This window comes from Pinus tabuliformis, chromosome 6 (genome assembly GCF_031772625.1).
Source record: "Pinus tabuliformis cultivar Carrire ecotype Pingquan chromosome 6, CPIR1, whole genome shotgun sequence".
Lineage (NCBI taxonomy): Eukaryota > Viridiplantae > Streptophyta > Pinopsida > Pinales > Pinaceae > Pinus > Pinus tabuliformis.
Window position 1 is genome coordinate 1,687,646 of NC_142292.1, and position 11,864 is coordinate 1,699,509.

Consider the following 11,864-nt stretch of genomic DNA (forward strand, 5'->3'; position numbering starts at 1 on the left):
CTGTATTACTCGTCTAGGCTCGACTCAAGGGTTTCTAGCTTCTCTAAATATTATGCATTTTGTTTAAGAAGACCTCGGGGTCTCTATCTTCTCTGACACTGTATTTCTTGTTAGAAAATCAACCTATGGGTCTCTGTATAATGTAAGTTTTTGTTTAAAAGACCTAAGGGTCTATGGCTTCTCTAAATTTCTTGCATATTTCGTTTACATCGGCCTAAGGTCTTGGCTCTGTATAAAAATGTATAATTTCATCCCTATCTGGGAAAAGACTTCTAGCTTTTGTCATTGTATCTACTGATTTATTAATAGAATCCTCGTGGAGGTTAAGTAGATCTTTTCTCAGATAATTAAACTGTAAAATTATATAAATTTTCTCACTGTATTTGTGGTGAAAGATCTCTGTACCGTAGCTGTGTAATCGCATAATTGTGGGTTTTCGTTGTTACCATGCATTTTTCCTACTGTAATGATAAATTTCATAAATCGTTTATTGATTTCCCAATTTGGGACTTTTCTTGATCTAATTCAGGGTTGAGCCTTTTCCTCCTATACTCGTTATTGGGTTTTCTGGAGTTGAAAAGGTCGAGACCATTTACCTACTTCTTCTGTGGATATTGTAAAATGAAGTTATACTACATGAGTCTATGCACAGGTTCTCTATTTTGAGTTCTCTTATTGCTCGAATCGCTGTTGAGATTTATGATATTACTTAGCTGTAATTTTCTCTTTACTTGTTTAATAGTTCTGATTCATTTACTTAGTTCTAAACTTTATTCTACTTATAACAGAATTACTCCTTACTGTCTATTATCAGTTAGAGTCTTCATCTATATCTAACCAACGTAATCATGCACAGAATTACTGAAATCTGTAGATAATAACATTTACTTATCTAGATTAAAAGATGAGCATACCCAGTCTAACATTAATGACAGAATACTCTGCTAACAATTAATCAGGGTTTTCTAGATTGTACTTATCTGGCTAGTTGAACCAAATATAAACTTTTAATCTTAACTTGCCTCCCAACCTTGAGACTCGCACTATGGCACCCTCTATCTCCCCCCGAGCTACCCTTTCCTGGGTTTCTCTTCAAGAATTTCAATCTTGAACAACAGTAGATATCTGGTCATGACCAGACTTAACTACCGCATCACTATCTGTCCTTCTAGCACAGTTAATTCTTCCTTTGTTAAGTGTTCCTCAACTCCCTCCTTCTTCCCAGATCGCAGATGCCCTCATCCTCTTGATCTTTTGGGATAAATCTTCCATAAGAGTAGTTAGGGTTGGGTAACTACCCAACCTAACTGTTTCTTGAGAAATACAATTGTCACACTTTTGACACATACATTCTTATTTAATTAAATCAAATCATTACTTGCCAAAGTTCTGGCACTCCGCTTTCTTTTAACAATTAAAACAGAATTTCTATTTATATAAACTTAAATCAGTTTCAGTTTATTTAAAATGCAGTAAATAAATATTCACATTTATAGGGGACATCACAGTTAGTTACATGATTTCATGTTTTAATATCATTAACATTAAATAATTTTGTTGGTTTGAGGAAAATTATAAATTGATATTATGCAGATTTATAAAAATTTGAAATGTCCATAGCATCATCCAAATAAATTGCAAAATATAACAAAAGAACTAGTTTTTTTTTTTTTTTTTCCGAAGAAATAGAGTTCATAATTTCTATTAAATAAGAAATTACATGCTGTTGATGCCATTGGCATATGCTGTAATGTGGTTATACCACTGCTCAGAAAATTTACAAAAATCATCACAATAAGTCCAAACAGAGATACGATGGATCTGTATCTCCCAGAGAAAAACTATGTCCCAACAAAAACCAAAAAATAACCGTAACTGTATGAGTGTATCCGTTATACAGAAGTAGTTCTGTACTATGGCTATTATGTACATATATATCAAAGCATAGCAAGAGTTCAAAACTGTACTGTGGCTGTAATAGACAGTGAGATTCATAGCATATCAAAATTTAGGTGGGGGCATTTCCTCCCTGTAGGAGGCCGTCGATATATGGTCGATGAAAAAATCTGTGCATCCCATCCGGCGTGTATTCCTCGATGAGCCATTCGCCTAGAGGTCAATCCGCCGCTTCTTTCGAGAGCCGGTTAGCAATTTGATTTCTTTCCCTGTAGATATGAGAAACAGTGATCTGGTCAAAATGTGTTTTGAGAAAAACAATTTCTTCCAAGATATGTTTCAAAGAAAATGCATGACAGATAGAGTTGTTATTTGCCCAATCAATCACAATCTTTGAGTCCCCAAAAATTTGTAGTTGCCGACAGTTTTTGGATAAAGAAAAATAGAGGAGATGTCTCAAAGTAATGAGTTCAGCATGGTTGTTGGTGCCCGGACCAAGTCCCAATCTCAGGTGGAAATAGTGTGTATCTGAGAGATAAAGAAGAATGCCCCCCCCACAGCCTTGCCTTGGGGCTGCCCCATCAAAATATGCCCACGGCATATCCCTGTTTATAATTTCGGGCAAGATGTTCCTGGGAGTGATTTGTTTATGCTCAAATGGGATCTTTGTGTATGCCGCGCAAATGGACGGTGGAATTAGGTGCCAATTGACCAAGCTGTCCTCAAAGATTATGGCATTACGCCTGTTCCAGATGAACCAGGAAACCAACAACGGTAGGTTCCTAGCTTTTTCTGAGGCCACTGCAGACCACCACTGTTCCCAGGCCGTAGGAATGTCAGCTCCCTGCCAAACAGTATTTAAGTTGAGGGCATGTGTGACCTGATTCCATAAATCCTTTGTAACCTCACATGTAAGAAAAAGGTGTATAGTTGATTCTTCCTCCTTTCTGCAAAGGACGCACCATGTTGGTCCAGCAAAAGCTCTTTTCCTGAGGATGGAACCAGTTGGTAATTTGTCAGCGAGAATGTTCCACATGAGCAATCGAGTTCTTGGTTGAGCTTGTAAATGCTAAATGGCTGACCACCAGGATTTTAGCATGTCGGGCTTCTTTGCCTCGATCAACTTGTAGTATCCAAATTTCGGAGCATAGTAACCAGATTTTGCATGCGCCCAGATTAACTCATCCTCTGTTTCCTGTAACTTGATGTGTGATTCCGTTAGTGCCTGTATATAGCCTTTCCAATTGGAGTACCATTCATCTGTCAATTGCCACTGTTGGTCAGTAATCCAGGCCTGTGTATAAATGGTTGAATGTTGCAGATCACCAATCTGTGCTAGATATTTTATGCCCCTGTTGTTGAGATGACGAACCAAGCCATCCGGTAGTAGGTGTGCATTCCCCGAGCCAGGCCAAGGGTCTAAGCCAATGCGGACTTGTGAACCATTACCAATTCGCCATAGCAGGTTGTCTCTGATGAGCGGCATAGCGTTAAGGGTGGCCTTCCAGATCGCAGAAATGCCTTGACGGTTCCAATGGGGTCTGCGCATCCAGTCAATGATGCTTGAGGGCCAGATGTACTTTTGGTGGATGACTTCCGCCCATAAACTGTTCGGTTTGAGAAGTGACCATCCCTGCTTTGCAGTCAACACGTGGGCAAATTCCGATAGAGATTTCAGACCCCAAGCTCCCCAACTCTTTGGTGTAGTGACCAAAGACCATCTAGTCCAGGCAAAAGTCTTCCCCTTTTTGTTGCCGTTCCACAGGAAACGGTTGCAGAGTTGTTGTATTTTTTGAAGAATACTCTTTGGGATCCATGTGAGAGACATCCAGTAGACTGGGGTTGCCTCAAGAACAGATTTGATCAACAGAAGTCTGCCTGCTTTAGACAGAAGGCGATGATGCCAGCAATTTATCCTTTTTTCAATTTTGTTGATAAGCCAAGACCAGTGCTCAATTTTGTACCCATCCGGCCTTAGTCTGAAGCCAAGATATTTGATGCCATCCAGCAAATTATTTTCCAAGAAGGGGAAATGCTGAGTCGCCAGTTGAGATTCCTGATAAGTGCACCCCATCATGGACCTGGTAGATTTCTCCCCGTTGATCACCATGCCTGTGGCTTTACAGAAGAGCTGAAGAATATTATTTAGTGCTATGGAGTCCCGGACACTTCCATTCAAAAAGATTAAGATGTCATCAACAAATAATAGGTGAGTAAGATAGTACTGATCCGTAATCTTTAGTCCGCTAAAGTCGCCATTCCTTTTAGCAGTAGCAATAAGCCTACTGAGTCCTTCCATGACAATAAGGAAGAGAAGAGGGGAAAGAGGGCAGCCTTGCCTGATTCCTCGGTTTATGTTGAAGCGGGTGGAGGCCGAACCATTGATAAGGATAGCGAAGGAGACAATAGATATACATCCCATTATCCAGTTAGTGAGCATGTGGGGGAAGCCCAAATGGGTGAGGATCATTTTCAAATAGAGCCAGTTTACCTTGTCAAAAGCCTTTGCAAGGTCAATCTTTAGTGATATGCCTTTGAGGTTCTTCAGCTTAATGGAATGTAAGGCTTCCTGGGCAGTACCAATGGCCTCTTGGATGTGGCGATTTTGGAGGAAGGCAAACTGTTCTGCAGATATGTGAGTGGATAGAATGGGCTTAATGCGATTGGCAATGATTTTGGCAATAGTTTTGTAGAGACAATTACATAATGATATAGGACGAAAATCGTTGAAGGATGAGGGGTCATCAGTTTTAGGTATCAAGGCAATAAAAGTCTGGTTCATGGGCGGATGGATGTGGCCAGTGATCCGGCTCTCCTCAATGACTTCCAATAAATCTTCACCCATTATATCATAGAAAGCAAGATAGAACTCCACAGGCCATCCGTCCGGCCCTGGACTCTTGTCTTTTTTAAACTATTTGAGAGTACTTTCCAGCTCCTGTAATGTGACCGGTTGAGTAAGATCTTCGATGTCCTCCTGCTCCACAAAGCGGGGGAAGTTGCCTGCCAGATTAATGATGTATGGGAGGTTAATAACATTCGGTGCAGTGAATTGTTGCTTAAAGTGTAAAACCCCCAATTTAGCAAGTTGCTGGTGCGTGGTGGCCCATCCATCCGGTTCACATGGCAGTTTCCAAATGGTATTTGATGCCTTTCTGCCATTAGCAAGATTATGAAAGAATTTAGTATTACTGTCTCCAGCTTTGAGCCATATGGATCTGCTTTTTAGCCTCCACAGCTCCTCCTTTTCTTGTAGTATCCTTGATTTTTTCCCAAGTAATTGATTCACTGCAGATTTCGAGTCCTCGATGTAGCCAGTACCCTTTTCATCTGTCAGTAAAGCTATCTGATCTTCTATGTCCTTTAGTAGTTGTTCATCACCGATTCTCTTTTTCCTCGCCCAGCTTTCAGTCAGTTCCTTTAGTTGCTTTAGTCTATCACAGAAATCCATCGCTTTTCTCCGCTCTCTCAGGGGAGGTTGTGAAGTCCAGAAATCCGAGACCATCTTCAAATAATCCTGCTCTTTGAGGAATCCAGCAAAGAATTTAAAAGGGGAGCGTGGCTTCAATTTTTTATCGCTGACCTGAAGAAGAATCGGGTGATGATCTGATAGACCCCCAGTGCTGACCCATTGTCTATACAGGGGGAACAGTTGAATCAGCTCCTCATGCATCATAAATCTGTCTAATCGTCGCCCCAGAGCTGCCTCACCAGTACGCTGATTGTGCCACGTTGGGAGCTTCTTGTTCATAGGTATGTCCACTAGTCTATGAGCATCAATTAATATGTTCATTTGCTCCGCAATAGGATCACTCTATGCATGATGTCCCCAGGATTCTCCAACCCCTAAGGAGAAGTTGAAATCGCCCCCCAGCACTGTGTTCGGAGTGATATGATTGCCGTTCAGAAAGTTTTGCCAGAATGAAAGCCTATTCTGGTTGGGACCATATATGTTAATAATCCTGATAGGGATACCCAAATCTCCCATGAATATGTCCATACCAAGGAATCCTCTGCCCCCCCAAATGGAGAGAGGCCTGCTTTTCCTGGGATTAATACCAATGACCAGACCACCGGATCGGCCACACGCATCCAATCCATGTAAAATCCATCCAGGGAGAAGAGATTGTAGACTTCGGACCGCCGCCTCAGATGTACATAAAGTTTCCTGAAGGAATATTATGTCGCATTTTGATTCATATATAAGTCTTTTCAGAGCCAGACGTTTTTTGGGGTTGGCTAGTCCCCTACAATTGTAAGAGAGCCAGATCATGGGGAACTGCAAATCAGGGGCTCAATAGCTCTAAGTGCCCATTCAATGGTATATTGTCGCCCCTGGGCGACATCAGCAACAACATTTTGAATGGCCGAGTTAATTTTAGATGGTCGACCCCTCTTTGGCTTGCGGTAGCGGCCAGGGGAGGATCCCAGACCCAGTAATCTGGGTCGAGTCCGGGGTCTGAGATGATAATGGTGTGATCCGGATCCTACTGGAGAGGAGGAGGATTCAGGGAGACCCAGGTCCATTTTGTGAGAGGAGGGTGTAGTGGAGAAGGTGGGAGGGGGAGGGGCAATGGTGCAAGGGATGGAGGGAAGGGTTATATGTTCAGTAGTGGGGGATCGCAAAGATGAGTGAATAGTAGATTGCATAGCATCAGAATAATAGTGAGAACAGTTGGGGATAGAAGCATTACCCGGATGAGCAGGTGCAGTCGCCGCAGTCTTTGGTCGGGTACGAGGCGGCCCAGGAGTAGATGATGCCTGTCTTCTGGTGTTCTTCTTGGCGCCTTCGCTAGCCTGCTTGGATGGAGTCTCATGATGGGTCTGCTCCCCTTCCGTAGTAATATTAACTCCATTATTTTGGTCCACTGTAGGCTGCTGTCTTGGTCCCTTTGTATCTTCAGAAGTCACCCCCGAGTTTAGTGGGCAATCCTTATAGAGATGACCAATTTTATGGCATCTTCGGCAACGAAACGGTACACCTTCGTAATCCAGCAATTGCTTGCGAGAGACATGGCAGTGGTGCAAAGTGATTTTTTCCTCCAGTCCCGGCCTGGTATCAAGATGAACAAGAATACGGGCCATTGTCATGATTCCCGTTTTCTCATAGGATTTGTCATGCTCCAGGTAGGTGTCGAGAGTGTCCCCAATTCGCTTGAATACATACGGGTCCCAAAATTGCATAGGCAGTCCAGGAAGACGAACCCAAATGGGTCCAGCCCCCAATTGTTCACGTTCTGGGTCGAACAGGGGATCCCAACGCTTGAGCATGACTGGTGCTAACTCGATATGCCAATATTGGGAGAGGATCCAGTGAGTATATTCAGGCCTATGGAAATGCAGTGCGAACCAACCCCTCGCAAGGACCTTGATATCAGGAAGTTCTTTAAGCAGAGTGCCCCATATCTCCTCCACCCAGAGCTTGAGTCTTTCCACTGAGTAGGTACGCCCCCTTACCCTACCGACCAGGACTCTTCGGCCAGTTTCCATCACATTCAGCAGCGGAGCTTCTTCCCCAAAAGTGATGTTGAAGTCTGAATCAATGGCATGCAGGCATCTTCCTTTTTTCAAATTCTCTGTGCGCTTGCGAAAGGGAAGGTCCTTTAGCAGCCTCCGACATGGGTCCGATGAACTGTGCTGTGCTGAGCCCGCAGAGCGAACCGGGAGAAGAGGAGAGTTAAAGCAGCCCGAGCGAATCGGGGAGCGGGGTCGAATACAACTGGTACCCGGAAGAAGAGAAAGCGGAATGCGAGATGAGGCCTGTTGGTTCAGCGGCATAAGTGAGACGGAGGGTGTAGGTGTGTTCGATGGAGGCGGAGGTGGTGGGGGCTGAGGGAAAGCAGGCCGAGTGGGATTCAGGAGCGGAGAGTCGAATGAAGGTGAGGATTGAAGGCAGGAGCCCAATAAGTGTAGAGTAGCAGGGGAAAGGGGCGGACAGTCAAGGGCCGGAGAGTCGGCCGGGATGCATTCAGAGGTTTTCTTCTTTCCAGTGAGCGGCAGATGCGGATGCAGAGAGGAGGCAGTTGTCCCAGAGGCCAGTTCAACACTCCGAGGTCTCATAGAGGGCCTCTTCGTATGCGCCCAGATGTCTTGGTGAGGCGTGGAGTCTGCCTCGTAATCCACAAGTTCTTCGTCGCCCATGCTACCTGTCAATACAGAGAAGTCCCAGAGGGGACCGCCCGGGGGACCGCCTTGCGGAAATAATGGAGACCTGTGTAACAGAGGTAACCGGTGGGGGTCCGCAGCGTGAAACAAGGAGCCAGTATACCCGTGAGCAGGTGACGCCAGGCAACCGATAAAACCGTTGATTCACGAGGTCCGAACAATAATAATATTCACAAACCGCGGTGGGATCTTCGTGAGGAACCGCCAAAGAAGCCCATATCCTTGCTGCATGAAAAACTGACCAGGATTCACAGGTGCCCTAGGGTTCCGCCATGGCTAGGGTTTCGGTTGCTCCGCCGCGCTCCGACCTCCTACAATTTCATAACAAAAGAACTAGTTGAATGTGTTTTTTTTAGCTTTTTTTTTTTTTTTTCCTTTTAACTATCATTATTGAATTTAAAAATTTAAGTAATATCTCGATAAACTTTATTAATAGTGATCATTATTATTCAAATTATTTCCTCTCACACAAACAATATCTAAACCTAAAGACCTATTTCGAGCTATTTCATTAATAAATCTTAAACTCATTTTATATTTATTTTATACTTCTCATACATTTCCAAAGAAAGAAAAGAAAAAGAACAAACAAACGAACGGGAAAAAAATTATTGGTAAGGAGTTAATAGATAATAAAACCTGATACCTCAACTCCTCCTTAAGAACGTAGGCCGGACCACCCCATCACAGCAAAAGTTAGCGATGGAATTGAGGACCTCTAGACTCTCCACTGTGAGTGCACACAGCGCTCGCAAAGAAACAGGGATAACCTATTTATTGGCTTTCCCCATAAAATATATACAATAGTGATTTCGCGTCGAGCGGGTTAGCTTCAACCAGACCTGGGCCCGATTTGGTATCCTCAGTATTTAGCTGGAATTTTTGCTTGCTTCCAAAGGTAATCGTCCACGCAAATGATCCAGTATTTGAAAAGTAATGGAAAAACTTCATTTTCATTTTCTTGGAATGGAACTAATATCAGATGCGCTCTCCGTTTGATGTTCAGTCAGCCCAGACTAGGAAATCTGATCAGTGTTTCTAAACATCACTTAGTACCGTCCTAGTTAGTTTATTCCAACACAACAGAGGTGATGATTATATTCCCAGGGTAAGAAAGCCCGGAGGCCACCCAGATGAAAGAAATTAGGGTTACGGAAATCAATACAGAGAGTACATGTTTCAGGAGGAAATATTACACACCTGCGGCTCCTCTTCTTCTGAAACGGACAATGTTTCGTCAATAAGAATTACGCGAGATGTCGAGAGGTAGTCGATTGAAAGAAGCGCTGACCATTTTGCGTGTAGACTTATCTGTATACATTTCTCTCCTGCACGATTGCACTTCCGAGAGAGCATTATCAAAAGGCAAACTACTCCACGCTCACATCACACAGACAGGAAAACTACCATACACATATTTACAAAATGCACTTGTTAACATGTATGCCAAGTGCGGTAGTCTGCCAGAAGCTCACAGAGTTTTTGACCAAATCGCCCGAAGGACTTTGGTTTCCTGGACGGTGATGATCGGAGCATACAAGAGACACGGTTATGCTGAGGCGGCTTTGACGCTTTTTCAACGAATGCAACGATCGGGTGTCCACGCTAATCACTTTACCTTTACGACTGTTCTTCCATCGTGTGGGCACTTAGCACTTCTGGAACATGGCAGGCAAATCCATACCCAAATAATTGCAAGCGGATTTCAATCTGATGTCGTTGTGGTAAATGCCCTCATAGATATGTATGCAAAATGTGGAAACATAGAGAATGCCCGAAGTCTATTTGAGAAGATGGCTGATCCGAACGTTGTCTCTTGGACGACCATGATTGGAGGATATGCGAAGAACGGGCATGCTGAGGAAGCGTTGAAATATTTTTCACAAATGCAGAAGGCAGGGGTGATTCCAAATTCAAATACTTTTGTTACTGCTCTTTCTTCATGTGCCAACTTGGCAACTCTGGAACAGGGTATGCAGATCCATGGAAAAGCCATCAAAATTGGATACGTGTACGATTTATTTGTGAGCAATGCACTGGTGGACATGTATGCAAAATGCGGAATTATAAAAATTGCACGCAGTGTGTTTGACAAAATATCCCAAAGAGATGTGGTTTCATGGAATGTCATGATTGCAGGGTATGGATATAATGGGCATGTCGATGAGGCCCTCAAGCTCTTTTTGGAAATGCCAGAAAAAGATGCAATCTCATGGAATGCAATGATTGCAGCATATGCAAAGAATGGTAATGCTCAGGAGGCCTTGAAACTCTTTTATGACATGCAGCTGGCAGGCGTGGAGCGCACCCTGAACACTTTTGTCAGTGTTCTCTCAGCATGTACCAACGCTGCAGTATTGAAAGAGGGCATGACGATCCATGAAGAAATAATAAAAAATGGATTGCAGTCTAATGTTTATGTGGGGACTGCCCTTATTGAGATGTATGCAAAATGCAGTAGCCTAATACTTGCACGCAATATATTTGATAATTTGCATCAACGAAGTGTAGTCTCTTGGACAGCAATGATTGCTGCATATGCTCAGAATGGACAAGCTGAAGAGGCACTCCAACTTTTTCGTCAAATGCATCTGGCAAGTGTGAAACCAAATTTGAAGACCTTCACTAGTGTTCTTACAGCATGTGCAAACTTGGCAGCTCTAGAACAGGGTAAGGAAATCCACAAAGAAATAATTAGAAACAGATTCAAATCTGATGTGTTTTTGGGGAGTGCACTTGTAGACATGTATGCTAAGTGTGGGAGCCTAGAGCATGCACGAGATGAATTTTACAAAATATGCTACCCAAATGTGGTTTCATGGAATGCAATGATTGCTGGATATGCAATGCACGGACATGGCAAGGAGGCTCTCCAACTCTTTGAACAAATGCAGCTCTCTGGTATGAAACCAGACAATGTTACCTTCATTTCTGTGTTGTCTGCATGTTGCCATGGAGGCTTAGTGAAAGAGGGTTGCCAATATTTTGATTCTATGAATCAATATTATCACATCACACCTACAAGGGAGCACTATGGGTGCATGATAGACCTACTTGGCCGTGCAGGACTCTTGTATGAGGCAGAAGAACTAATTAACAAAATGCCAATAAAACCTGATACTTCTATGTGGGGTTGTTTGCTTGCTGCCTGCAGAACCCATAACAATATAGAGCTAGGAGAATACGTGGCAGGTCGCATTTTAGATTTGGATCCTAAAAATACTACCCCATATGTGCTGCTGTCTAACATGTATGCTGAAGATGGCAGATGGGATGGCACTGAAGAGATGCGTAAAATGATGAAGGACAGGGGTGTGAAAAAGAAGCCTGGATGCAGCTGGATCGAAATAAATAAATAGATATACACTTTCCTTATAGGAGATACCACACACCCACAAATGCAGGAAATCTATGACATATTGGAGAGCTTGTCGAGGCAGATTAATGCAGCGGGATATGTTCCTGAAACAAGAATTTAGCTAAATATTGTGCACCAACAGTAAAAAGAATGCTTTTCTGTCTATATCCCAATGACCATTTGAATTGAGCTATCAAGAGCCTTCATGCCTGTGAAGAGTGCGTCTTTGCTACTAGGTATAAATTTAAATATCATGTAACGCACGTAAATGTCCATTAAGTAGGCTAGCATGTAGGGTAATATTTTAATAGATATATAACGTAAGGTTGCCCAGCTAGTATTACCAGATGGCATGTACTTATGCACGTGTAGATCCACCATTATCCACCATTTTGTCTGAAAATTGTGGAGGATCCTAAGCACCGGCTTCATCGACGAAAGATGG

General features: G+C 43.1%; 1 protein-coding gene and 1 pseudogene across 1 annotated transcript; one reads left to right on the forward strand and one right to left on the reverse strand.

Annotated features, from left to right (window-relative positions):
• Window positions 1-4,810: 4,810 nt before the first annotated feature.
• On the reverse strand, window positions 4,811-5,647 carry LOC149256900 (uncharacterized). Its single transcript, XM_089398685.1, has one exon. The coding sequence runs from the start codon at window positions 5,645-5,647 to the stop codon at window positions 4,811-4,813; it is 837 nt and encodes a 278-aa protein (XP_089254811.1).
• A 3,670-nt stretch (window positions 5,648-9,317) lies between these two features.
• LOC149256901 (pentatricopeptide repeat-containing protein DOT4, chloroplastic pseudogene) lies at window positions 9,318-11,420 on the forward strand (annotated as a pseudogene).
• The last annotated feature ends 444 nt before the right edge of the window (window positions 11,421-11,864 follow it).